A 27,777-nucleotide genomic window follows, 5' to 3' on the forward strand; every position below is an offset into this window, starting at 1 on the left:
TGACAGATCAATGGTTTATTCCAAAGGGGAAAACCCAAGCTGGATGCCTCCCTCCCTGACCCCTGCAAGCTGACCCATCCTTCCAGAGTCCCCACAGGCCTGGGGCTGTTGAGACGGGAGAGGTCCCCACTGTGCCGCTCCAATCCCTGGGCACCTTGATATGCAACATGGGTGGTAATCAGAAGGAGAAGGCAGCCTCTGATGGGGCAGTGGCTAAGGGTGGGGGCAGTGTGTGAGGCACTCTTCGCAGCCAGCCCAGCCACACTCTCCATCACCAGAGAGAATGCCAAATGATAAACTGAATGAAATTCTATAGGCGAATGGTACAGCGGCTGGGAAATGGTAGCTGGGCCAGTAGCTGTTTTCATGGGTGGATCATATCGTGTTAAGGGAATTATTTATCCCAGAAGAGGGAAGACAGGAATATCTTGGCTAAGGTCATCCTGCCAGTTAGGAGAAGCCACCCTCCAGGGACCACAGACTCAAAGTGGCTGTGGTGGAGACCCACTGCCTGCATAGGGCGATGTCAAGACACTGAGAGGTTTCTGTCTGCAGTGGCCAAGGGCTGCAGGTTCTGCCACGCTGGACACTGATAGGTAGGACTAGAGAGAGCATGTAGGGTCAGTCCTCTGGGAAGCAGGAGGTGGGCCATGTGAAAGGGAGATGTGTGGCTGTGCTGTCCAGGTACCTGCTGGCAACACTGGGGGATGGGGCTTTGGAGAGAAAGGTCTGTAGGCCTGGAGACAGCAGGGCATGGGCAGGAGAGGCAGGCTGATACCATGCGGGTACTCACTGCTAGCCCCCAGATCCAGCCTGAGAGGAGGAGGGTGGTGGGTTAGGGCAGTCCCCACCTATCTCACCCCTGTGATGCGTTGGCCTCTGAGCACAGGAACGATGTTGACCATCTGAGGTCATGAGGCAGGAAAGGAGTCTGAATGGAGTGTGGCCAGTGGGGAAGCTGGAGAGGCCAGAACCTCCCCGAGAGGCTGGTAGAGGGCTGCAGAGGGCAGGTGCAGGACCAGGCTCCCTTCCACCCAGACAAGCACAGTAGCTTAGAAGGCAAGAGCAGCAGGGTCAGAAGGAAGAGCAGGGGTGTGGCGCCTCATTCCTTCTGCCAGGAGCTCATGGGGCTTCGTTGGACCCAATCCCGTTGCCTTTGTTGACGTAGAATGGCCGGTAGTGAGACTGTGGGGAAAACAAGAGTGGTCAGGGAGGCCAGATGACAGATGAGCCCGCTAGCTAGACCCACCCTATCCTAACCTGCCCCAGGAGGTAGCAGTGATCCAAGCCCCAACAATTCTAGGAGCCCTTTGGCCTGATCTGCAAGATCTACCTACCCTGTGATCAGGTGCTGGTCCCTAATGTCAGGATTTATAGGTTTGAATCCTAATTGGAGTCCATTCCCATAGTTAGTGGGTGAGCTTGAACCTCAGCCCCTCATCACACTGGTCGAAATTTCTCTCCACAGCTCAGGAGGTTCCTCCAGTGCTACCACAGCTGCTATTTATATAACACTTTCTACTCCACGGAACTTCACAGCACTGTGCCGAGGGCTATATGCGGATGCACTCATTTAATTTTTACAACCACCCAATTACATAGATTACTATTATCATATTCATTTTATAGTTGAGCAAACCAAGACACAGAGAAGCTAGGCAACTTGCCCAAGGTCACTCAGCTGGTAAGCAAGGAGCTGGAATCCAAGCCCCAGCAGGCTGCCTCCAAAACCCACACCCCCAGCCCCCAGTTCTCGGCATCACTTCTCTTATGGTGAGGGCTTCCAGGATTTTCTTTGGCTCTCTCTGCATAAATCTCCCTTACAGAGGGGGTGCAGAGAGGGTAAACAACTGCCCCAGCCCAACACAGTCCCAGTCTCCCCACAGCCCTGTGCCTCTCTCGTCCTGCTCCTCCTCCCCCAGCCATTGGTATTCAGGGAGCATCTCTGGAGAGCCCAGTGACAGCTCTCCCAACCTTCTCCATATATCGTATCTCCCAGTAATTTCGTGAAATCAGCGTGCCCCGCCCCGCCCAGATCACTTCATCAGGGCCCTGAGGAGGCAGCCCTCCAAGATGGAGTGGAAGAGCACGACTTAGCTGCTGCTCACCCATGCAAGCACCATCAGCCCCTGGAGGGTCTCAGGAAGAGGATTTGTCCCTGAGCTGGGTCAGAGGCTAAGCCCACCCCCATGTGCTGTGGATCCCAATACAGGAGACATCATTTGCCCCTCATACACACACCCCAAGGGTGCACTGCCCTTGGCCCTGTCTGCCAGGGAACTGACACCTCCTGTTCAGCTCCTTGCCTATGCCTGGTCCACAGCAGGACTTGTGGGCCTGAGGGATGCTCAGACCTTGCTTAAACCACCTATTAAACAAAGGAAGAAACTGGTACCCAGGGAGGGGAAAGAACAGCTACTTACTGGTAGAGCAGGGCCTGGACCAGGTCTCCTGACCCCCAGGGGCCAGCCGGGACCCCAAGCAATTCATAGGGCAAAGTGAATAGATTTGGAAATGGCTGAAGCCTTTCTTTGAGGAAGACTGGGTCAATAATCTGGGTTGCAGGTCGATGAATGGCATTGTCTGGTTAAAAGCCCAGAGTGGTAGGTGGGCATCAGGGCAGAATGTTCCCCTCACCCTCCCTTCCCCTCCCTGGCTTGAGGTCACAGCACATATGGCAGTTGGAAGAGCTAGGAAATCATCCTAATTACAGATGGGAAAACTGAGGCACAAAGGAATCATTCTTTCGCACGCAAGGTCACACAGCAAGTCAGTGAGACAGCCGGGGCCAGCCCCCAGGGAAACTGATTCCCAGCTCAGCCTCTGCACCCCAGCACCTGCCTCCACTCTCCCAGCGCTGGCTGCTTGCTGGACACCAGAACCCCGCCCTGCCAGGGGCCTCAAAGTGCTGATGAGCCTTCTCTTCAGGGTCCCAGGCTCTGAGAGGGTAGAAAAGTATGTAGTAGGGAGGGGAAGGACTGAGTCTAGAACAGAAACCTTCTTTTATCTCCCCCTATCTGCTTTCTGCAGTCCTGCTGTTGCAATGCCCCTGGGCCCAGCTCCAAATTACACACACGATCACTTAGCTCCCATCGCCAGCAATTAAAGATTCTCTCCAATTAAACTATCCCCAGCCATTCTTTGTGGTCCAGGGCAAATCACCTCTCCTGCTCTGACCTCCAATTGCAAGGACAGCAAGAGCCAAGGGCTCCGGCCCTGGTTCCAGCAGAGCTCCTGATGCCACCCACTTGCCACGGCAGCTGGCTGACTCCTGTAGCAGGGCCTAGAATGGACCTTCAGGAGCAAGGCATTTAGGCACATGGGGGCTCTGCATGTGAACTACAGTCCCTGATCACTGAGCTCTCAGTCAGGGTCAGATATGTCAGATCTAACGGGCACTGGAGATCATCTCAGTCCCCACATCATAAAAAGCAAGAAAGTGTCTCAAGAGAGGGTATCTAACTTGTCCAGGACCCCACAGTCAGCAGGTAGCCTGGACCCCAAAGCCATGCTTCCCTGTCTTGCTGCTCTTCTGATATCCCTGGCCTAGGGTCATTAGATACGGAACCTAAATATATCTATTCCCAACTTTCCAGCCTTTCCCACCCCCACACTATCACCCCAATGGCCTCTATGCTGTCAGCACTGGAGAACTGCCCCGGGGAGGTGGGACCTATCTCTAGGAGGAGGCCTGTCCTCCCGCTGGGCTGTTTTACAATCCCAGAGCTGGCAGAACCCAAGCTGCCATTCCACTAGCATAGGCATCCAACAAGCATTCGCCAAATAAAACCCCAAGGCTGCCCACTTTATAGATCAGAAAACTGAGGTCCAGACAGTGTGTGCTTAGCCAGTCCCCTGCCCATTAGCCCTGGCTCTCTACTACCCTCTGCTGTGTGCAGGTATTCAGGCCACTGCTGCCTCCTTCTCTACCCCATGGCCCAGAGAAGTCATCATCCTCCCACAGGCCCTGGAACCTGTTTCCCCCAGGGAGTCCCCTTCAGCGCCCAGGTCTCTGGGTGTGCCCAGGCCCTCCCGGCAGCACTTCCCTTACCAGCATAGTCTGCTTGCCAGATTTCCAAGTCTGGGGCTGGGCCTTGGGGCTTTGGCTCCGCATGAGGGAAGGATAGCCTGGGAAGACAAGAGACTCAAGTCAAAGGGAGCACTGCTGGTGGTCAGGGGCCCCCGGGGCCGGAGCAGCACAGCTGCCTTCTCCAAAGTGACCACCAAGCATCATCCAGCCCATTACCAAATGCAGCCGCCTGAAGAGGCGTGCAGCAGCCAGGGCGCCGCAACCGAAATTCCTGGGGAGGCTGGCCAAAGGGAGGAGGCAGCAAAGCAAACAGAAGGAGGAGGAGCTGGCCAGGTGGGCTGGACCAGGCAGCAGGGGAGTGTTGCACCCACATCCAGTGCAGCATCACACTGCTCTGCAGGGATTTCCACTCACCTTCCCCGGAGGTTTATACCACGGGCCCTCCCCTTCCCAGAAACCAGGAGCACCACGCAGAAGCATGACCTGCCAGAGTTTCCCGGCAGGAGGCGCTCACTTGGACTCCCCTGCCCTGTTTGGACGATGCTTCCCATTCACGGAGCCCCACTTGTGCCAAGCACTGTGGAAGGGACTTTGTAGACATCTCCTCACTGAGCCTGGCCCCTGTATCTATGAGCTATGAGCTCAGCAGTTTGCCTGAGTTGCACAGCTTATAAGCAGCAGTCAGGATTCCAAACCAGGTGCTGCCAGACTCCAAAACCCAAATTCATGTTTTTTCTCCCCGGCTCTGTGGCCTCTCCCCTGTTTCACTAGCCAGAGACTAGGGCCTAAAGAGAGGCAGGAATTTGTCAGTGTGGCCACCACCCAGGGTTAGGACAGCAAGCCCGAGAGGCCCAGAGCAGGTGCGCTCTCTGAGCTTGGTTGCAAAGATGCTAGTCTAAAGCGGGGCTGCCCTGACTCCCTCCGCCTCAGCCCAGACAGACCAGAAAGGAGCTCTGGTTCACAGCACAGTGAAGGCACTCTCAGTGTCAGCCATCAGCCTGCAGGGAGGCCTGGGAAGACACACGCCATGACCTGGAAACTGAGGCCCTCAAGAAATAAGCAGGGTCTGTCCTGGGCCAGATCTCTGTCCAGTGAGAGGCTGCGGTCTGTCTTGGGGAAGCCCCTGTCCTGCCCTGCTCTAAGCGAGGATGAGCAGGTCAGGCTCATGATGAGCACCGCCAGGCTGCCTGTTGGGCTGGCCCTTCCCAGGCTGGCACTGAGCAAGGAGGAGGGGGAGGAGACGGAGCAAAGAACCTGGGTCTCTTCCTGCATCTGGGGGTGGGGGCAGCCTTAGGAAAGGGGGGCATTCCAGGGATCATGAGTGGAGATTAAGAGGGGTAATTCAGGCCTCATCTCTCAGCTCCCGGAAAGAAAATCCCACGCCAGCCATGAGAGAGGGGAGAATGGAAACAGGGGTGGGGTTAGGGTGGCCCAAGTCACCCGCCTTGTGTAGCAGGCAGAAGTCCAGATAGAGTGTGCTGGGGTGGCAGGTGGGGCATGCATCCCTCTCCAGGGAGCTCTGGGGAGAAGGGACCGGCACACCCTAGAAGTGGCAGAGAGCTCCCCATGTCCCACCTGCCCCGCTGTGGGAGAGAAAAGGGGAGGAATGGAAAAATGGGCAGGTACCGGGATTATTTTTAGACAGCCCACTGCGACCCAGTGGTTTGGAAAACTCTGCAGTGGCCTGTCCCAAGGTGGTGAACTGATAGGGGGTTTTCCCAGTGCCTGCTGGGAGAGAGAGAGGCATTAGTGGCACAGTGCTGGTCCCACGAGGGGCCAAAAGGACCCACCCCTCATTCTGGAGGCTGCTCTGAATCACACCTGAGGGCGGCCACCTCCCCTGCCAGGTGCTCTGTTGTCCAGGCTTGAGCAGAGAGCAGAAAGGCACCTGCTAGAAGCCAAACAGGCCAAGGCAAGTCCTGGAGCTCCCCAGGCCCGGATCAGGGCTAGGACGTGCCCGGGGCTTCTGCAGGCTGGGACCCTCCACCCATAGTCCTGTCTCCTTCATCTTGCCGGCAGCTCCAAGAATCCCTGCCCTGGGTATAGTGTAGGACTCTACGCCAGAAGGGACAGCTGAGTGACGAGGCCTCAGAGGCCACTGCTCAGGGATCTGTCTGCCCTGCATAGCCCCTTTCCCTCTCCTGAACCCACCCAATTTGCTGATCTTGACTTCCAAGCCAGATGTTTGGGGTGCCAGAAGAGAGACAGGGTTACTCCCACCACAGCCATTAGAGCTGTCTCTGGGATCTTTCAGGAGATGCATGAGGGCCTGGGGCCCATAGCTGGGGTCTGGTTCAAGCCTGCCCCTTCGGGATGCCCCCAGCCCCAGGGGACAGGAGGCATCGACCACTCTCCCTTGTCAGAGTGCTGGAGAGCACTGCAGGCAGGCGGGGGACAGAGTGCCAGAAAAGAGGATCAGTCTTGGGGGGCCTTAGGGTCGTCTGGTCCTGTCTTTCCCAAAGGGGCGCCTGCAGGATTGACTCTGCAGGATGCTGGCAGGTGCTCCATGGCCACAGGACCCTAGAGCCGGCCAACGCTGGGAGTTAAATAAACTCTGCAGTAGGAGAAGCAGCACCCTGAGGATCAGAGAGGTCGGGTGCAGGGGGTACGGGGTGTCCTCCCCGTCCTGACCACTGAGAGCTGTTGTTGCAGCGTGTAGGTAGAGACTAGAGAGCGGTGAAACAAGCCCTGGGAAACGCTGATGTGGCCCAGCCCCCACTCCTGCCCTCATTTTCAGCAAAGACCACAGCGACAGCTCTCGGGCTCTCATCTGGCCCCGTATCTATGAGCTCAGCAGTTTGCCTGAGTTGCACAGCTTATAAGCAGCAGTCAGGATTCCAAACCAGGTGCTGCCAGACTCCAAAACCCAAATTCATGTTTTTTCTCCCTGGCTCTGTGGCCTCTCCCGTTTCACTAGCCAGAGACTAGGGCCTAAAGAGAGGCAGGAATTTGTCAGTGTGGCCACCACCCAGGGTTAGGACAGCAAGCCCGAGAGGCCCAGAGCAGGTGCGCTCTCTGAGCTTGGTTGCAAAGATGCTAGTCTAAAGCGGGGCTGCCCTGACTCCCTCCGCCTCAGCCCAGACAGACCAGAAAGGAGCTCTGGTTCACAGCACAGTGAAGGCACTCTCAGTGTCAGCCATCAGCCTGCAGGGAGGCCTGGGAAGACACACGCCATGACCTGGAAACTGAGGCCCTCAAGAAATAAGCAGGGTCTGTCCTGGGCCAGATCTCTGTCCAGTGAGAGGCTGCGGTCACTGGACAGGGAGGTGAGGGAGGAACTAGCAGCTCAGGGAAGAGACCCAAGCAGGGTTTGGGAGGTGTGGGGCAGCTGTGGAGGAAAGCAGGGGCCAGGGTGGGCAAGCTCACCTTTCAGGGAGAAGGAGGAGCTGCCTTGGACGACGGGCAGGTCATTGTCAGAGCTCTGAATGCTGGAGGAGTACTCCCAGACCCGGGAGGTGTAGTTACCTGGCAGGGCAAAGTAGGGCTGTCAGGCTCCCACAGCTGGGAGGGGGAGAGGAGGCAGGACCAGGACAAAGCCAGGTCTGTGACTCTCCAGTCGCTGGCCATAACTTAATCCAGGATGCCACTTGTGATCCTAGTCATACCTCACCCCCATCCTTCTGCCACCATAGTTATCTTTCTATAATATAAAGTGTAGTCTGGTCCCTCCCCTACCTATAGGCCACTGTCCTCAGAATAAGGCACAACGTCCCAAGCACAGCCCATGGCTCTGTCGTGAGTTGCTCTCCCTAGTCCCCGCTACACACCCACCATCTCCCACTTCTTGGCTTTGCCTCTGCCCTCCCTCCACCACTGGACATTCAAACCAGCCTAAGTCTCAGTGTCTGAGACACTCCAGCTTCTCTCCTGCCCCAGGCTATGTACCCAGACCCTGTCCTCTGCCTAGGACACTTCTCCTGCTTCCCACCCTCAGCGATTCAAGGGTGGGGTCTTCAAGTGTCAGCTTACATGGCACCTCCCCAATGTCTGCATGTGCCTCAGTCCCATCCCCACATCATCCTGTACCCCCTACCCTCTGGGTGGCAACTATATGTTCAATTGTCTGTCTCCCGCAGTGAGCTCACATGAACTAGGAATGTACCTGTCTGGCCCCTACATCACACCTAGTGCCTGGCACAGAGCCTGGTTCCTGGAAGGTGCTCATTGTATGGTTGATGGACAGAATGCATGAACCAATGAACAAATAAATACAAACACATCCTAAAACTTGGGGATGAGACAGTTGATAGTTGCCAAGTTGAATAGGCTAGCACACACCTATGTGCAGGCATGTCCCATAGTCCAAAGGAGAAGGCAATGGGAAGGGGGTGGGAGGAGCTGCTAGGGCACTCAGAGGGCACTGGAGTGGGGGGCTCAGAGCCCCCGTGGGTGATGCACACTTCTTCAGCACCCCCATCTGCCAGGCTTGAAACATCAGTGACCTCCTTAGTCAAGCTCACCCCTTGGCTGCTTGTGGGGAGGGCTGGGGGCTGACTTTTGGGCTCAGGGGTCAGAGATGGCTGGGGCTGGCCACCTGCCCCTGTGCAAAGCCCTCCCACAGGGATCCCAGGCAGCTTCTGTAGCAAGGCCTTAGTGAGCACGTCCAGCCAGGGCTCTGCGAGGCCAGATACCTTGCCCTTCTGTTCACTCATGCCTTTAGTCTCTCTCTCAACGACTGCTTCCTGACCCCCTCCTACTTTTGAGCTCTGGGCCTGTAGCAGCAAACAGGACAGACACAGCTCTGTCCTCAAGGTGCCCATGGTCTACTGCATATGTGGAGGAGGGGGTGCCGCTGGCCACGGCTGTGAATCCAATCCTGGATGTAGAGGCCCAGGCATTGCTGTGGTGCCCCTGACCCTCCAGTCTCCACGGCTCTTGTCCTCACAGAAGAGTCCTCCAGTGCTACGTCTGGGGCGGGGGCTGACCCAGTCCCCTCCTTCCCCGTGCATAGCTGGCATGTGACCAGGAGCCCCCAGGACAGAACCAAGGACTCCCAGAACCAGGTCTCATTGAGTGGATGGCCCTGCCCTTGAGCAAATGGTCCCCTCGGAGCACTGGGCAGGAGACCCTGAACTTAGCAGCTCCCCCTAGGGAAGCCACGTCCCCACCCCCATTTCATCTCATCTAGGTCTTAAGGTGCTGCTCACTCACCTCACCTCCTGGAGCTCCAGGGCCAGTCCCATTTCCTGCCATGCCTTCCTTTCCAGTCACAGCCAAGCTAACAACTAACCACTGTACGACTTTTCATTGCAGAAGTACGCAAATCAGTAGATTCTCTTTGGGCCCTCGTGCCCTCATACTTGCTGGGGGGCTTCCCCACACTTAAGCCCAAGGTGGCTGCTCAGCTCCAGTTTTCCCCAAATCCTTCCTCAGGAATCAGAAGAGCATATGGACTCAAGGATCTCCAGGGATGCCGAGATTCCTGGCTATTTTTCCTCCAGCCTAACTGTGTCCCCCATGCATGTACACACACACACACACACACACACACACACACACACACACACACACTTTAAGCTCGGTAGGTAGGACCCCTCTCCACCCGTGTCTGGGCCCCCCACCCATCCCAGCTTCCCACATTCATCTCACACTGGGGTCTGAACCCCATGCCCCCTGGCCTCACCTCTACGCCCCTCCTGCCTGGACAGCCCCACATGAACCCTGTGCACCCTCAAGCTGAGCCACCACCTACCTTTGGTGCCATAAAGATTGTTGAAATTCTTCTGGGTAGTCTCCTTGGTGAAGCGGCCGGGAGATGAGGGCTGGTATGATGTCCGGGCCCCACCTGTGAAGCAGATGAAGGGGGCTGTCATTGCAGAGAATGGTCTCATGCGGGACTCCTTGCCCCCAAAAGGTTGCCCAAGTGCCCATCACAGGACCTGGATTCTGCCATTGAGAGAGGTCCTTTGGGTCTGACATAAGGCAATCAACTAATTTATCACCAAAATTGGCATGCTCTTGAAGAGTAGAAGGGCTCTGTTAGTAACCATGAGAAGAGCATCAGCATAAACCTGGAGAGGCCATGGCAACCACGGGGGCAGAAGTGGTGGGAGATCAGAGCCTCACTTCACAAGTGCTTTCCTTTCCACACACCTGGGCTCTCACAACAGCCTTGTGAGGAAGCAGTGGGGACTGATACCCAGCTGAAAACAATGAGCTCCCCATGTGTATTCTGGTCCTCTGTTACCCCTGTCCTTCCCCACCTGACCCTCAGATAACACCACACCCCAAGTTCTGACCCTGCCAGTCCTTCCTGTAAGCCTTTATGCCTGTGGTCCCTGATGCCCTCTGCCCATCGCAGTCATGCCCCTCTACTGAGCACAGGTTCCCGGAAACTCACCCCTCCTGGGAAGGAGTCACAGCCACTGTCAATCCCACTGACCTCAAAGCTCCCAGACTCAGGACCTAGTCCCTTTAGGGGACTTGTTTCTTTCATCTTCTTGGTGACTCCTTGGTGTCCTCCCCACAACTCCACCCTGAGCCTGGGAGCTCCCCGAGGGCAGATTTCCTGTCCCTCCTGTCCTCGGCACAGGCTACCCACAGTGCTTGGGCAGGGACGCTGGGGGGAACCTGCTTCTTCCATCACAGACATCAGAGACTGACTCACAGCAACAGAGCTGGGAAGTCTCCCAGCATGTGAGCACAACCTCCCCTCTCTTCAGAAACTGAGGCCTGCCCAAGATCCCCCAGGCCCTAAGCCCTCAGGGTGGCATCATAGTAGGTGCTGTTGTTCCCTCCACCCCCTCCCACATCTGCAGGAGGCTCACACTGGGCCCTCAGTCTCCTACAGAGCAGGAGAGACCCACAGGAGCCCATCAGGGCACTCGATGGCACCCCAGGGCCTGGTCCATGGATGGTAGGGAGAGACAGGAGGGACAGGGCTGGGGCGAGGCCTGGTGGGGGTTCTGAGGAGAGGGATGCTGGGGCTGACTGGTTAGAACAGCTTATCCTCTCCCAGAACTTGCCCAAAGGCACAGCACCCTGGGCAGGGAGGAGGCAGACTGGCTGGCTGGGGCCTGGCCCACACCAGGAATGTCAGAGGAGGGAGAGCCCAACAACCAAGAAGTCCAGGGGTTGTTTTCAAACTGGGTGGGGCGGCACAGGTGCTTTTCTGTTGAGCTCATCTCTCCAAATCCCCCAAGCCTCTCCCATTGTGTGTGCGTGTGTATGTGTGTGTGTAAGACATGTGTGAATTACTGATTAGCTCCTGGAGGCTTCCCCCTCCCCAGCCCCTGTGCCTTCCCCATGCCTCCCTCCTCCCCCAGCCCCACTCTCCCACACGCACAGGCACACACCCTCATGGTCCGAGGGACGGCACACCCGCCCTTATGTAACGGATATTGCTGTGGTTTGTTGCTGGCGCCCAAGAATGAGAGGCCACCACAGGACAAGGACAGGCAGGCACTGGTCTATGCTAGGCCAGCACCTTGCAGGCTGGGACTGTCCAAGGCCTGGGAGGGAGGGCCAAGGGGGCCAGGGTGCAGAGCCGGGAAACTCAGAAGAAGAGGCACTGCTCTCCCCGCCTAGGGGAGCAGAATGGTCCTGGGGTCGGCAGCCGTCTCAGAGGGCTCAGCCCCTACAAAACCTGAACCAAAGCAAAACACAGCACCAGCCTGGCAGAAGGGAGCCCAGGAGACCTCCGGAAGGAAAGAGAAGCAGAGGTGTGGGCTAGAAGTGAGAGGGCAAGGAGGGCAGAGGGGCTGCCTGTGTGGCCGAGGAGGAACGCCTCTGAGGAGCTGGCACCAGGTAACTTCTCATTCGAACCAGGACGCTTCTGAGAGCGAACGCAGACGCTGTTCATAATCACATCAGGACAACATGCAGATGCCAGGACTTTCCCAGGCAAACTGGACATACCATCACCCCCACCCAGAAGGAACCTGGCTGAGAGTCACTGCATGGACTTTCGTGGTCCCCTGGGCAGCAGGAGAGACGCTGGGTCTGAGGTGAGGGGACTCCCTCTTACCTTTGGGTGTCAGGTACATGGAGTATCTCTTCATGGTGTCCGGTGCACTCCACTCACCCCCGAAGCTGTTCGTGTAGTTGTTCATGTAGCGATGGTCACCACCTAGGAAGGAGAGGGTCGGGTCAGCAGAGGAACCAGGTGGGAAGGAGGAGGCAGCCCACTGGGGACTTTGGGGGCTCAGATGAGTCACCCCATAGCCCACCCCCTATGTCCCAGGGAGAGCCAAGTCTCCGAAATCTCCGAGAATATGACGCCCTGACTGGCATTTGCTCGGTTCCTGAGTTCTTGGTGGAGAGGGTGTCTGCAAAGAGTCGTCCACCCTCTTGGACGGAGCCCTTGTGAATAAGATCGTGTGCACAGCACTTGCTAGCACTTCACCTTTACAAGGTGCTTCAATGCCCATTTCTTATTTGATCCATACATCAACTGTGGTTATATCCCCCGAGATAGATAAGGAAATTGAGACTCAAGAAGTAAGAGAAGCAGCTTGCCTAATGTCACATGCCAATAAGGGCAGAGTTGGGGATTGAGCCCTGGCCCTCTACTTCCGGGTTCAGTCCCAGCCACTGCTGGCAGCCTAAGGTGAGGGGATGAGGTCCCAATGTTGGCCTCCATGACCCAGGGATCCAGGCAGTGGAGTGAGCTCCTATGGTGGGGGCCACTCACCTGCAGACCCCCTAACTCAAACAGATCTGCTGCTTGACGCTTGACTTCCCTCAGCCACCTCCAGTCCATTCCTTTCTCCTGCGACTTCCCTGTGTTCTACTTTCCCTGTCCTTCCCTCTCTCTCTCCTGAGCAAGAGGAGGAATGTGCCTGAGAGCCTCATTCTTCATCTTCATCACCTGCGCCTGTCAGTGTTCCGGTGCACAGTAGATACTCAAAGAATAAACAAATGCCCTCCTAGGTGTTAGCCCAGCCTTGTGCCCCACAGAGCCCAGGATGAAGTGGCCTGGTGTCTCCTAGCACAGGGGCCTTTGAGGTATGGACGAGTTCCTGGTCTGGTGGGCAGGCTGGCATCAGGGAGGAGTGGATGGTCACTCCACTGTCTGACTCACCAGCCACCACCTCCTAGAGCAGACACACTCCCAGCATCCACACAGCAGCCACACAAAAAAACAACATAGAGGCAGAGGAGCCGCCCCCACGGCCCCAGGCACGGGTGTGGGCCACTGAATCAGCAGTGCCCATCCCTGCTCCTGCTTGCCACCTTGCCACACACCTCATACAGGATGCAGGGCCACACCTGTACAGAGGCTGTGGCCATCATTGTGACCTAGAAATGGGACACTGAGCGGCCAGGAGGCTGAACAGTTTCTGCAAGGCTCACTCCACCCCAGTCGAGGCCATCCCCCCAGGCCTGGCCAGACCTCACCGGAGGGGCTCCCCTGCCGGGTTTGTACCCCAGGGCTGATGATTATCACACTCCTCAACCCCACTGCTGCACCCACCGGCAGCTGCAGCTTCTCAGATGAGAGGGCACGGGAGACTGAATAGCAGAGTGTTCAACCCCGCCGTACCCCCTACCGAGCTGTGCGCCCTATGAAAGGATGCGTCTCTGAGCCTCAGCCTTCTCACCTGTAAAATGCAGTACACCCCGCAGGGAAAATAAGGTAATGTGCATGAGGAGCTCAGCGAAATGCCCAGCATCGAGGGAACACTCAATCATTGTCAGCTGTCACCATCACCATTAGCATCATCACTATTGTCATTAGAAGGAGGATTTCGGGATCTGAGTGCCGTTTGAAGCCAAATGATTGTCTTGCTGAAATGGCTTATCTGTCCTTGGGTGTGATTGAATGTCCCCCACATTTCACAGGGACACTGTGTGATACTGCCATCACCAAGGTGCACAAATGGCCTCCTGAACCCCAACCCTTCCGCACACTCCTATCCCCCTCATCCCCTTCTCCTCCCCCAAAGAATCATATGCTGTGTCTGGAGAGCAATCAGGGGTCCTTTCCTTTGGGGTATTCACGTTTAGCATTCACTAATAAGGCTGTACTCTCAAGGCCCCGTGCAACGCCTGGGACATTGGGTGGGGCCTTGGGGAAAGTGCCCAGGCTTCAGGCCCTAAAGGGACTGGGTGGAAAAGGACTTAACAATGTTGTTTCTCAGGTTCAGAGGTTTTCTGTGACGTGATTCAGTTGACCTCTGAGGGGACAGCATGACTCAGAAGAAGAGCTGACTTCAGGGGAGCTGGTGAGTCACAGAGACAGTGTCCCACCATCCCCAGCCCAGCCCACCAGGCCGAGTCCAGCCTCTGGGCTCAGCACTGTTCAGCATGGCCATGATGACAGGCAAGTCCTCCCTCCAGGCATGGCTGCAGTTCTAGGTCACACCTGCTAGAGTCTGCAAAGCCACCAGTTTGGAGTCTGGCCCATACCAGGGGCAGGATCCACACAGCTGCTGGGCTGGGCCCGGCAATTAGATGTAGATCTGAACAAAACCAGTCTCTCAGTTTGATGGGCAACCCACAGAGAGGAGGCATTTGTGCAGCCACTGCCCAGGATGTCCCTGCTCTGGAGGCCTCTTGCTATAGCTGCACAACTTTGGCAGCAAGTTCAAAGGAGGGGGAGGGTTAGAATCTCTGTATCCTAGTCCAAACAGCCTGAGGAAGGGTGGGTGGGTGGGTAGGAACAATGAGAATAAGCTCACCAGACGCCAGCCCATGTCAGGCAGCAGGAATTGATTTGGGAGAGAAAGGTCCATGGCCTTGGGGCCCAGCCACGAGAGGGGACCTACCGTTCTCCATGTGGTTCCTCTCAATGAAGTTACGGCTCAGGTCCGCCTTGCACATCTTCTCAACGTGGCGCATGCATACATTGAGCAGGTCGTCCTTGAAGTTGCCTAGCGACTGTCCCAGGCCCTCCCCCTCCAGCAGGACATGATAGGTGGGCAGGGGTGGGGGGAGAGAGTAATTGCTCATCAATGCACCAAATTCCTACCAAGAAAGGAAAAAACCATTAACTGCCTGGGTCTTCATGAGCTATGAGGACTCTTCTCTGCCAGGGGCTCTCACAGTGCAGCTGGGGGTCTCAGTGCTGCAAGCCCCACTCTTCCTCATTGGACATTTGTTTCTTCTGTAAGGTGAAAAGGTTCAGCTAAAACTCACTGGATGCTAACACCCCTGATGGCACTGGCGTTCAGATGTGTGACTCCACGACTCCCACCGCTAAAGTGGGTGCATCTGTTTACCTCACAGGGTTTGTGAGAGGGACACAAGCTGTGAAGACTGGGAGTGAACACACTAAAGAAATGCAAGGAATGACTATGGTATTCGGGGCCAGCCATGGTGGTCTTTCTTTCTCTTTCTTTTTTTTTTTTTTTTTTTTTTTTTTGAGACGGAGTCTCGCACTGCTGCCCAGGCTGGAGTGCTGTGGCCTGATCTCAGCTCACTGCAAGCTCCGCCTCCCGGGTTCACGCCATTCTCCTGCCTCAGCCTCCCGAGTAGCTGGGACTACAGGCGACCGCCACCTCGCCCGGCTAGTTTTTTTGTACTTTTTAGTAGAGACGGGGTTTCACCGTGTTAGCCAGGATGGTCTCGATCTCCTGACCTCGTGATCCGCCCGTCTCGGCCTCCCAAAGTGCTGGGATTACAGGCTTGAGCCACCGCGCCCGGCCCGCCCTCCCTCCCTCTCCCTCCCTCCCCCTCCCTCCCTCCCTCCCTCTCCCTCCCTCCCTCCCTCCCTCTCTCTCTCTCTCTCTCTCTCTCTCTCTCTCTCTCTCTCTCTCTCTCTCTCCTCTCTCTCTCTCTCTCTTTCCTTCCTTCCTTCCTTCCTTTTCTTTTTTTTTTTTTTGAGGCGAAGTCTTACTCTGCCGCCCAGGCTGGAGTGCAGTGGCGCGATCTTGGCTCACTGCAACCTCCGTCTTTCAAGTTCAGGCAATTCTCCTGCCTCAGCCTCCTGAGTAGCTGGGATTACAGGTGAGTCCACCATGCCTGGCTAATTTGTTTTTGTTTTTGTAGTAGAGATGGGGTTTCATCATGTTGGCCAGGCTGGTCTCGAACTCCTGATCTCAGGTGATCCGCCCGCCTTGCCCTCCCAAAGTGCTAGGATTACAGATGTGAGCCACCGCGCCCGGCCCACAGTGGTATTTCTACCTTTACATGCCATGCTCAGTGCTGCCTTAGCACTGCTCATTTCCCTTCCTCCTCACCAAAGACTCTGTCCTCCCTCTCAAATCCTAACCGGCCTCCAAGACCCAGTTGAAACTCCACCTCCTCCACAAAGCTGTCTTAGCTTCCTCTAGCCCGCCTGCCCTTCTCTGAGCTTCTACAGGCACTTATCTCCTGAGCCATATGCTTTATCATTTAATTACACACTTTTCTATATTGTTCTCTAATTGTACATGTCTTATCTTCCCAGCTGGATTGCAGTTGCTTGGGGGCAGAAACCATGTCTTGTACTTCTCTATTTGCCACAGCACCTAATAGAGTACTGGGCACGCAGTAGTATCCAAAACACTCTGGCAGATGGAAGGATGAATGGATGAATAGACAAATGGACTAGATCCAAGATAACAAATAGGCAGCACTCCTACACCACTGCCCCTCTACCCGATTCACTGATCTCAGAACTCTTTCCTACTGAGCCTACAGCACTGCTAGCACGTGTCAACTGAAGTTCATAAAAGGTGATATTTGTGTGCCATCTTGAGAGTAGGTAGAGAAATGGATTGGATGAAAAAAATTAAACAGAGAATGGCGCTTGGATAGATGGATGAATGGATGGATGGTTGGATGGCTGAATGGTGAATGAATGGATAGATGAATACGTAGATAAGTGGATAGGTGGATGGATGGATGATGGAGGGGGGTCTCGAAAAGTGCACGGGGAAATTAAGGGCTTGAGTGACAGAGGAGTGGCTTGTTACCTGAAGAAACAACACAGAGTCGCTGATGCTGTGCAGCTGCTCCCGGGTCTGCTTGTCCTCATTCAGCACCTTGGCCCTCTCATCCAGAGCATCCACGATCACCTTCACTTGGTCCACAGCATCCTGCTCCCGCTGCTCCAGTGCAGCCCTCACTTCCTCCTTTTGCTTCTCCAGGTCCCGCACCAGGTCCCGGAAGTTCTGCTCCAGGATGGCCTTCTCATTGGTGGTGAAGCTCTAGAGGTCCAAAGTCAGGGAAGGGATTAGGCAGGGCTTTATTTAGGGAAAGAAATCTAGCTAGTTGGGTATGTCTTTAGGTTTCCAGCACAGGGTCAGGGCATTCCCACTGCCCTAACCTGGCAAGTCTGTTTAGCCAAGAATCTCATTCAAAGGCATCACTGAGGGATGCCACCTACTGATAGAGATAGCCAGGTTTGTTCACAGCCCACATTCCTATCGTGGCTCCTTCTTCTTGGTGAGTTGATATGAGCCATCATTCCCTGTGGGCCCCAAAGTTCTCCCATGGGTCACAATATGCTCCCTGAAACTCTAACCAGAACCAAACATCTTCAGAAAATGAATGTATATGTAGAAATGTGTATTCAGAAAATTAATGTGTATGCCAGCTGTGTATGTAGTCAGGGTCAAGCAGGCAGTGATTTCAGATTGTAGTTTGCAATTACCCAAACCATGGCAGACACATATTTAGCCACAATGGCATAAGTAGAGAAGAAATGGTGTGTATTTGGTGGCTGGGGAGTCTGGTGGGCAGAACAGACATTGGAGAACATCGGAAGACACACTGGGGTCTTTACTTGCTGGGATAATATGAAATGGGTATTAGGTCACAGACAGGATCCCACCTGAGTGCCTGGCTCAGACTGAGAACGGCAGTCAGTGAGAATGTCAGAGGAAGTGGGAGAAGCCAGAAGAAACATGTGGGATGTCTATGTGTGCCTGAGACTCAAATGGGAGCCAAGGCCTGCCTCTTTCCAGGCAGGCCTGGTGGGGTAAGGGAGCAGCAAGGTGAGCTTGGGGGCGCTCACCTTGATGCGGTCCTTCTCCTTCTGCCACTTCTCAGCTTCATCCTCAATCTCAATGATCTTGAGCTGCAGCTGCTCCTTTTGCAGTGACAGCTCTGTCTGCAGAGAAAGAGCCAGGATTGGAGAAGTCAGGGGGAGGAGATGGAAGAGAACCAGAGAACAAGGGAGCGGGTCCACCCAGGGGCACACTGGCAGCCAGGGCTCATCACTCATCTATTCAGCTCTTCATTCAGCAAACATTCATCAGGACCTCGGATATGCCAGGCACCATGCCAGTCGCCAAGGATCTAGCAGTAAGTTAAATACCATCTTGCTATATTCTCAGGCCACTAGGGCTGGACATTCTAGCCTTGTCTTTTTAAGGGCTAAACCTCTGCTTGTCTCCTCCACCCAGCATGAGCAGGAGGGAACTCATTTTCAGGGTGTTTGCCCCTTTCAGTGGACCTGCAGACACTGGGAAGAGAAAGGAAGGGGACCCAGCCCAGCTCAGCCCAGCCCAGCCCAGGGAGTGTCTCATGGCAGTAACAGTGTGCAGCGTTTCTATGGCATGACATAGGGCTGTGTTGCAAGCAGCAGCCAGGGTTGCCTCTGGCGTGGACTCCGTCTGGGCAGGCACAGCTATAAAACCTGTTTATGGGAAAGGGAAGGCATTCTACAGTTTTGGCAAGACAGGGACTTTTATCCAGGGGCTCTGGGGAAGGAGAAGGCTAGAGAGGAAGGCAGTGTAGAGTGGAAGAAGGGGTTGTAGGGACCCCTGCTCAGGAAGAGGACGCAGACCGTTGGGGTCTGGGGTGGTTTAGGAAGAGGTTGTATCAGTAGTGTGCTGGGACATTAGCTTTCACTCCCATATTCACCTTCCATTTGGGGAAGTGCCCTTCTCTGAAAAGCAGCCACAATAGAGACAAAAGGAGAGGCATGAAGCTAAGGCCAGTCCCATCCAGCCAAGCCTCTGTTCTGCTGGGCTGCCCTGTCGGACTCTCAAAGCCCCTTCCAGCATGGACAATAGGTGAATGATCTCCACCTGACAGAACAAAGCATCCAAGGGAGCCTTGGATTGCTCCAGATTTCCCCACTACCACTGGGTTTTGAATGCAGAGTCCCACCCTTTTCTCTGGTCATCTCCTTGAGGAGCCCAAAAGAATAGTCAAGGTGAGGAAGCCACAAACCTCTAGGAATGTGAGTTCCAGCAGCCAGGAGTCATGAGCACTTGGGCACATGCATCACCACACGGCACAACTTCTGAACGCTCCACCAGGCCAAGGGAGGGCTAACAGCAGACCTGCTGCAGGCACCCAGGGAAGTGGATCCGATGGCAGACAGAGTTTCCCTGGCTTTCTTGGAAAAGGTGCCCAGAGGGTGGGGAAGGCATGGGGCAAGAGCCACAGAGCTTTCCAGACAGTCCTTGAATCCCTGGCCTCCCCCCCCCCCCCCCCCCCCCCCCACCACCACCACATTACTGGGCTCTCCAGGCAGGGAGATTCAGAGTTGTTCTCAGTAGCATTTGCCCCACCAGCAATGGGCTGGAAATGCCATAGCATGGAAAATACCATCACCAGAGATGGAAAAGAGGACCTAAGGAGATGAGGATGGAGATTTGGCCCTATCTCTGGAAAAAAGGCTGGAGAGAAGCCAGCAGTCACTAAATAAGATGGTGAGAGAGTGGAAAACAGAAAGGAGGCCCATCATAAGGGCAGAAACTAGACCGTCACACTCTCTGAGGATGCAGAGCCCAAGAGCCCAGGAAACACAGGATGGCAGATCCCACGGCCCCAAAGGCCTCCGAGGAGGCTGGACCTGGCAAGCAGATCTGAGCTGTGAAGAAGAGTCCAAGAGAACCAAGACGGGGGTTCTATCCCAGGCACCTTTCTCACCCTGGAGAACTCCTGAGTGAAGCCCGAGGTCGAGGAACAGCTGGAGACCCCCAACCTCCTGACCCAGCTCAGCGATGGAGGAGTTGGCACCTGGGTTCCTCACCCCACCTTACCACCCCCAGAACAAGGTCTGATGGAAAGGAAAGCAGAGAACAAAAGCACAATTCCTCCCACCACAGGCCAGGGCCCAGCGCTTGTAAAAGTCCTATCTCAAATAGGGGATGGGCAGCCCTTCCATGAAATGAGCAATGGTGGGCTCAGAGGGAGCTCACCGGGAGCACAGGACAGCAAGTACCTCTGAAAGTTGCCTAGCTTCTCTGTGCCTCAGTAGCCTTGTCTGGTCCATGGGGGGCAGGAAGAGGACCTGCCTCCCAGGGAAGCTGTGGGATGCCCTGGGATTGGGAGTGAAGCTCCCAGAAAGCACCTGGCACAGCGTGAGCACCGTCTGAGCAATGGTCCCCATTGTCACTGTTGTGTGGGCACCTTCCATGGACCAGGGGCCAGGCCAGGTGCTTTCACTCACACCATGCTCGCAGCAGTGTGTGCAGTGTGGTGAGCAGGTGGGCCTGGCATTGGCAAGTGAGAAGTGCGGCAGGTGTGATCAGGTGAGGTGTTGGTGGTGTTCAGTGGTGAGGATAGTGTATGCTGTTGGATTGGGATCCAGATGGAATGTGTACACTGTCCAGACACAGAGTGAACAGCAGGGAGTGCATAGAGGCTGGCGAGGTCAAGACACTGGGCTGAATGCAAGACGGAAGCATAGCTCGTGGATAATTGAAGATTAGAGGACACTGGCGGAAATGAAGGAGGAAAAAAGGGGATGAGGGTGGACTAACCACCTGCAAATGGAAGAAGGTCTGACCAGAGAAGGTGAGGGCTGCATGGTTGGGGCTGCAGAGGAGGAAAGGTCTCCCCAGGTGAGCATGGATTCACTGGCCAAGACAGACGAAGGAGATAGAGTTCAGGGATGCAGAATTCAATGGGGATTAGAACAAAGAAGTGTCTAGGCCAAGGGCAGGGTGATGCCAGTCCCCCTGGAGTCCATCCTGTGTAAGGGAGCCAGGGAAGAGGGCAACAGGGCTAGCTGAGCACCGAGGGGTGGAGAGCAGAGCCAGAGGTGTTGGCGGATGACGTGGAAACCTGTGAGGCCAGGGTCAGAAGGGGAGACTGTCTGCAGCTGTGGGTGGAAGAGTCGGTCAGGGTGGAGGAGAGACTTGGCCTTCTATTTCTTTGGGGCACTGAAGAAGTTGGACACAGGCTGGGAAGGGGCCTTGTTCTCACAGCACGTCTTCCAAGACCAGACTGGCAGGACACAGCAGGTTCTTGGAGTTCCCTTGGACTGGGAACTCTGTGCTGCTAGAACACTCCTTCATCACCTCTGGGATGAGTCCTACCCTGTCAGGGGAGGAGCATTTGGGGTGAGACCTAGGGATCCACCTCGTGTCTGTTCAGCTTTTGGCAATTTTTCCTGTATAGGAAGTAATGTAACATGGGAAGGTTTAAAAGACACTGGGCTCTCCTTCAACACTAGTAGAGGGAAGGAAGGGAGTGTTGATTACTGAGCATCTACTATGTGCCAGGACTTTTCTCCTTTAACCAGCAAAAGCCTCCTGTGGAGGTAAGTGGCATTATCCCTCCCCTCCCCGCCCCATTTCACAGGTGTGAAAACTGAGGCCTAGAAAGATTACACAGCTTGCCTGAGTTCTCACAGGTGGAAAGCGGTAAGGCCAAGCTGCAACAATAGGGCTCAGATCCTATTCTGTGCCTTAAGAGGCGCATCTAGAGGTGGTGGCACTGGGCTGTCCTGTGTGTCTTCTGTGGCATTGTCCTTCCCCTTCACTCCTGCTGACCTAAGCCCTCCCATGCTCCCTTCACCTCGCAGATGGCCCACTTTGACAGTTCCACGTCTTTCCTCTTGCCCCCGCTTCCCTCCCAATTCCCTCCCCACACCCTCCCCATTGTCCTGAGGCCCCAGCTTTGTCTCTCCCTCTCTCCCTCTTCCTTCAGAAAGTGGTTAAAGGCCCTGATGGCTGACAGGGCCTCTGATCCCCACAGTGTCGCCCTGCCCACGCCTCCCTCCTGACTTCCTACTCTCTGCTTCATTCCTCCCTGCCCAGACCTGTCCCTAAATGACTCCTTTGTTCCCTTCTCCCACACCTGTCTGGTTGCCTCTTGCTCTCTGATGCCAGGATCGGGCCCTGCATGGGCCACCCAGCCTTGAAATCCTTCAGCCTTGGGTGAGCAGAGGCTTTCCGGAGAGCAGACGGGTAGTGTAGCAGCTAGCAGCACCTCAACCTGGATGTGGTCTTCAGGTGGAGACACACCTGAGCACCCACCTGGATAGGTGTACCTGCACTGCCTCCAGGGAGGAGACGACTGGCCATGATCTTCCCCTGGCCTGAATTCAGTACAAGGCCTGTCGGCTGTGACATTTGCCAAATGAGCCAGTTAATTGCCAGATTTGTACTCTCAGACATGAGAGTGGTAATTATCTGGATAAGAATCTGAAATGCTGGATAGATTTCCCCATTTCCACCCGGACGTCAAACAGCCTGGGATCAGTTAGTCTGCTTAACTGGGATTTACTGTTCCTTTTGCTTCCTCACAGCCTCAGGTCAGGGGAGGGGTAAGATGGGGCAAGGAAGGTATCACCCTGACCATCTCCAGGCCAACAGTGGGGAAGAGGACAGAATGCCAGGGCCACGGAGTGTTAGCAGCTCCCTCAGTCTCCTTCACCTTACAGATGGGGACACAGGCATAGTGGGAACCTCCCCTCCCTGAGCCTTGGTTTCCTTGTGGTGAAATTGGACTAGATCTCTGATTCCCAACCCAGCTACATATTAGAATTCTCTAGGGAGACCTTTAAACGACCTCCTTGGGTAAGGACTGGGAATTTTTGTTTCAACAATTCACCAGCTGATTGTGGTCTGGGGATTCCTGGCCACTGGACTCGGTGATCTCAAGAAGACCCTTCCGATCCTACAGGAACAAAAAGGCTTAAAATAGCGGAGAGGAACCCCAGCTCTGCCGATCTCGAGTGCTGTAACCTGTGTAAGTCTCTCAACGCCGTTGAGCTTGTTTCTGCATCTACAGGTAGGACATGCTGGGCCAGGCACTGGCACTCAGGTGTGTGCCATAGACACTGGATTGTCTCCTGCCTGCCTGTCACTTTGCTCCCCTGCTTCCTGTCTCCAAGCCTCTTTTATTTTGTTGTTTCTCCCTTAGCACCCAGAGAGGTCACCCTGCCTCCTTTCTCACCCACCCCGTCCCAGAGCAAGCACTCTCCCCCAAAGTCACCAAAGTCTCCAGGGAAAGTGGGCCCAGCCCCTCCAGGGCACCCTGGCCTTTAGCCCAGCTCCCCTTCCCGAATCCCAAAGAGCTTTCCTGGGCAGACCAGTGCTGCTCAGAAACTCAAGGACCCGTGGCTACCCATGCCCAGCAACCAGTGGGCCAGCTTTCGTGGAAGAATTGGGCAACGAGATGAGAAACAAAGCCATGTTATGGTGAGAGAACTGAACTGAACCAAATGGTGGGGTTGAGAGAGTGGAGGAGGCATGAGGCTGAGCCTCTCCAAAGCAATGCTCCTGGCTGAGTGACCTCCACACATGCCTGGTCGTGCTGCCACCTCAGAGCAGGCCAGACCCATGTCAGGGCAAGGCCACCCAAGAGCAGCCAGCCAGCCACCCAGAAGGTCTTAACAGCCTGGCCTGCTGAAGCTTGAGATAGGCAGAAGGAAGACCATGAGACACAGACAGGGATGTATGTGTACATTTCCATCCCACCCACGTAACCTAGCCTGGGAAGTGTCCAGTGGCAGAGGGGAAGACAGGAGGACATGTATGGGACCTATTGTGACATTCAGGGTGGAATTGGAAACATGCTGACCCAGGGACCACTAGAGGAAGGTGCTGTCATATTGTCGCACCAAGCGATCTTTTTCTAACAGAGACTCTGCTCAGAGTCTGTAGATAGAGCTGAGGCCCAGGAGACGGGCACCCACAGCCCTGGGTGTCATCTTAGCCTCACACAACCAACCAAGGCAGATCTGAGGCTATGTCACCTGGGCCTTCACCACTGGCCTGCAGAACAGGTTCTGAACAAGGCTGCTTGCAAACAGCTATGTGTGGGCTGATGTTTGGGTCTGCAGGAGATGCCTCAAAAGGATGCCAGGACTGGCATGCTCATTCACTTTGGCCCATCTACCCATTAAACCTGCTCTGTGCCAATGTCCCCCACCTCTGACATTCCAGCAGAGCCAGGCCGAGACAGCCGGGGTGCCCATCTCAGTCTCCTGGCTGCCTGGCTCCACTGTTCCCTGCCTAGCCCGATGCTGCAGGTGCACATGCATGTGCACACACACATGCAGGCTACCTGAAGCTCCCACCATCACGGTCACTTTAGGGGACCAGGCATTTTCTCCTAAAGCACACATATCCCAATCCCATCCCCTTGGGGCCCCTTCCCTGAGGCATTCTCAAACACTGGAAGAGGGCTTAGGGGGCTTCCTCCTCAAACAAGGACCTTGGACAGGCCCCTTCCTTCCTCTATGCCTGTGTCCCTATTTGCAAGGTGAGGGAATACTCTGTTGGCCTGGCATTCTGTCCACTACGACTTTATGTTGACTGATAGCCACTCTGCGTAACTGGGTGGGTGCTCCCCAGTCCTGTCTGTGTGTATGAGCCCTGCCTCCCGACCTACATCATGAGCCCTCCCTCAGAAAAGAACTGTGAGTCCCTCAGCGGCCCGCATACTGGAACCTGAACTCTGAACTCTAAGCTCCTGGCACATCCAGACGGGGCTGTCCAAGACCTTCCTGCCCACCAGAACCACCTCTTCCAGAGGTACCCAGGCTTAAGCAGAGATATCCTTGGTTCAGTCCAAATTTGAGGCCAAATCCTACATAGAAGATGATCAATAAGAATGTCCTTTGCTTGTAGTCGAGGTGGGAACCTGAACCCTCCGCCTTCTTGACACCTCTTTGCCCCTCCTCATCCTGAGGCCTCAAAGACATTTCGAAGAATCCTATGGCTCTGTGGGGTAATTTGAAAACCAACAATCTAGCCTCACCCCTTGGGAAACTGAGACTGAGAATGGAAAGGACTTATTCACAGCCTTACAGTTAGTTAGAGGCAAAAACTGGGACTGGAACTCAGTCACATTTCCTAAAACCTTGTCTGAGGCTCTGCAATTTCTCAGTTGCTGTGATGAGGATGACTGCCTCTTATTCTTTCTAACCTCCCAAGTAAGCTCCCTAAAATGACTTTCATGGCCCCTGTCCCATCTATATCTCTCAGTATGAAGCCTGAGGCCACACTGGGGTCTTCCCCATCTTCCGACGGGGGAAGCTGGAAACATCTTCCTGGGCCAAACAAGGCTTCTGGAAGGGATCTGTGAGTACATTCCCCTCCCTACCTCAGCCCTTTCTGTCCAGGGGTGTGGGTGAGAGATGAAAGGAGAGAGTAATCAACCAGCGCCTCCTGGTCAGGAAGCCTGGGCAAGGAGGAATCCTGTGCTGTCCAGATCTGAGACATGCAGAAGCTCTTCAGGAAAGTGGAGTTCACTGCTTTGGAGGTCAGGAAGGTTTGCCCCAGGAAGGCCACCCATAGCAGGAAGCTGTGTGCCTTAGGAAAGAGTGAACCCCACATCTGTGGGGCCAAGGGCAGTGGCCATAGCTGGGCCCTTTGCCCCAGGTATGCTACATCCACAGGCCTGCACTTGCCTCTGCTCCGCCCCATAGAAGTACAGGCAGAGGCACATAGAACTCATGCAAACACACTTACGTATTACATATACAAATACATGCAAACATCCACAAAGGCACAAAAACACCCACGTGCACATAAAATAAACACATATACAGATGCTCCTCAACTTGTGATGGGGTTATTTACCAATAAATCCATTGTAAGTTGAAAACGTGATAGGTCAAAAATGCTTTTAATACACCTAGCCTACCAAGCGTCATAGCTTAACCTAGCTTGCCTTAAAGTTGTTCAGAACACTTACATTAGCCAACAGTTTGGCAAAATCTTCTACTACAAAGCCTATTTTGTAATAAAGTGTTGAATTTTATGGAATACTGTACTGAAAGCATAGCACTTTCACACCATCAGAAATCAAACCATCCTAAGTCAGGGACTAGCTGTACATGTACATGCCATCCACACACAAACTCCAAACTTCCCCAACAGCGTTCGCCTGCAGGAATAGATGTGTCTACACACAACCACACATGCAAAACACAGGGCCCAGCTGAGAGAAGGATAAAGGAGGCTGTGGAGGAAGTCAAGAGACCAGCTGGGGATCAGCCAGAACAAGCAGCCACTGTACCACAAATAAAAACTACAAAGACAACAGAAAGGACATTTCAATGGACCCCAAACTTCTCTCTTCTAGTATCTTTCCTCACCCACAACCCATTCCCCAGGGGCCAGACCCACTCAGGTTAGAGGAATTATCTTTTCTTCAAATCAAAAAAAAAAAAAAAAAAAAGCAGCAGCAGCGGAAGAAGAGGAAGAGGGAGAAGGAGAAGAAGAAGAAACACCCCAGCCAGGCACAGCGCCCAGGAGTGAGTTCTGTGCCATTGGGTCATACTCTCTGACCTGACTTGAATTTATCCTGTGACTTTGGTCAGGCCCCCAGTCTTTTCTGAGTCTCCATCTGCTCATCTAGAAAATGTCCCTGTCTCCTGAGACATTAGGGGATTGGGGAGCCACCTCTGATCCCCAGGTGGGATTAGGGGGGACAGGGGGTATGAGGGGAAAGAAATGTTTTCTAAAAGAGCCAAGGACAGCAGAAACTTAAGCCCCAAACCCGAGGAAGCCCCAGTGGAGAAGATGAAGGTCGGAGGGGTGGGGTGAGAGAGGAGAGGCCTGGAGGGGCAGGAGGGGCCCCAGCACTTACCTCCTTCTCGGCCTTGGCCTCCTCCACCGTCACGGTGCTATGATTCTTGTGCTCTTGGAACATGCAAAGGTAGCAGATGCAGGTCTGGTCAGTCTGGCAAAAGAGCTCCATCGTCTTGCCATGCACGGGACACTTGCGGGCCTCAAAGTCCCGGATGGGCTCGAGCAGCTGGTGGTCTCGGAAGGCGGCGCCCTCCAGGTGGGGCTTGAGGTGCAGCTCGCAGAAGGAGGCCTGGCACACCAGGCAGGACTTGACCGCCTTCTGCTTGTTGCCGATGCAGGAGTCGCACAGCACCTCCTCGGAGCCGGACTTGGGCCGTGAAAAAAGGCCCGTGTCGGCCCGGGGGTAGCTGTTGCGCCGGGTCTCCCCGGGCTCCATGATGGACACCGTGGGCTTCCGGGACTCTGAGAAAATGGACTTGCGCAGCTCGCCCTTTTCGGCAAAGGTAACGGGTGGCTTCTTGGCAGCCCCCAGCTGGAGCCCTGCGTACGGCGACCTCTTGCCTTCCATCGAGTCCATGCTGAAGTAGTTGGAGTTCTTGTCGTCCCCGGACTCGACAAACTGGATGATGGGTCGCCGCCACTCATTGCCCGCGAACAGGGCGCTCCTCCCTTCCCCTGGCTTCAGGGCACTGCCCAGGCTCTTGCCCTCAGCTGCCTCCCCGCCGTGCCCGTTGGTGGTCTTGGCATCCTTGCCGTCAGTCTTGGTACCATTCTCCAGGCTGCCATTGGGGCCCGACGGGCTCCGGGCATCCCTGGCTTCTGGGCTCGACCCGTTGCTCCTGGAGGCATCTGCAGCTTCCATCTCAGCGTGCTTAGCTGATCTGTTTTAGGCTTGCTGGGGTTCAGGATAGGTGACCTCTCTGGCTGGCGTCTCGGCAGGGAGTGGGGCAAGCAGCCACAGGGAAACACCTCCCAGGTGTATCTCGGCAGGGAGCAAACACCGCCCAGGTGTATCTCGGCAGGGAGCAAACACCTCCCAGGTGTGTCTCGGCAGGGAGTGGGGGAAGAGACACACCTGTGAGGAGGAGGGGGGAGTAGGCGGAGGAGGAGGAGTGGGAGGAGGGGAGGAGCAACAGGCACAAGCCTGACACA

General features: G+C 55.1%; 1 protein-coding gene across 3 annotated transcripts; it reads right to left on the reverse strand.

Annotated features, from left to right (window-relative positions):
• On the reverse strand, window positions 1–27,703 carry TRIM29 (tripartite motif containing 29). 3 transcript variants are annotated; one of them, XM_030918456.1, is made up of 10 exons: window positions 26,684–27,703; window positions 17,913–18,008; window positions 16,870–17,103; window positions 14,740–14,938; window positions 11,997–12,098; window positions 9,723–9,815; window positions 7,397–7,495; window positions 5,657–5,758; window positions 4,052–4,128; window positions 1–1,185 (listed from the first exon to the last, which is right to left on the reverse strand). In XM_030918456.1, the coding sequence occupies exons 1-10, from the start codon at window positions 27,485–27,487 to the stop codon at window positions 1,123–1,125; spliced, it is 1,869 nt and encodes a 622-aa protein (XP_030774316.1). In that variant the 5' UTR covers window positions 27,488–27,703; the 3' UTR covers window positions 1–1,122. The 3 variants fall into 3 exon arrangements, with proteins under 3 accessions (XP_030774316.1, XP_030774317.1, XP_030774318.1); XM_030918457.1 differs by lacking the exon at window positions 5,657–5,758 and having other exon boundaries at window positions 26,684–27,698; XM_030918458.1 differs by lacking the exons at window positions 5,657–5,758; window positions 26,684–27,703 and adding an exon at window positions 18,216–18,380.
• Window positions 27,704–27,777: the final 74 nt, after the last annotated feature.

The sequence above is a fragment of the Rhinopithecus roxellana genome, chromosome 15 (assembly GCF_007565055.1).
Source record: "Rhinopithecus roxellana isolate Shanxi Qingling chromosome 15, ASM756505v1, whole genome shotgun sequence".
In the NCBI taxonomy this organism is placed as follows: domain Eukaryota; kingdom Metazoa; phylum Chordata; class Mammalia; order Primates; family Cercopithecidae; genus Rhinopithecus; species Rhinopithecus roxellana.

Bases quoted from the DNA above. Each gene is read 5' to 3' on its own strand.
- TRIM29 (XM_030918456.1), bottom strand. From the start codon at position 27,487: ATGGAAGCTGCAGATGCCTCCAGGAGCAACGGGTCGAGCCCAGAAGCC. The intron at 12,099-14,739 runs GTAGGTCCCCTC...TCTCCTTCCTAG, and splicing joins GAGGAACCACATGGAGAACG to GTGGTGACCATCGCTACATG. The intron at 4,129-5,656 runs GTACCTGCCCAT...TTGTCTTCCCAG, and splicing joins GCTGTCTAAAAATAATCCCG to GCTATCCTTCCCTCATGCGG.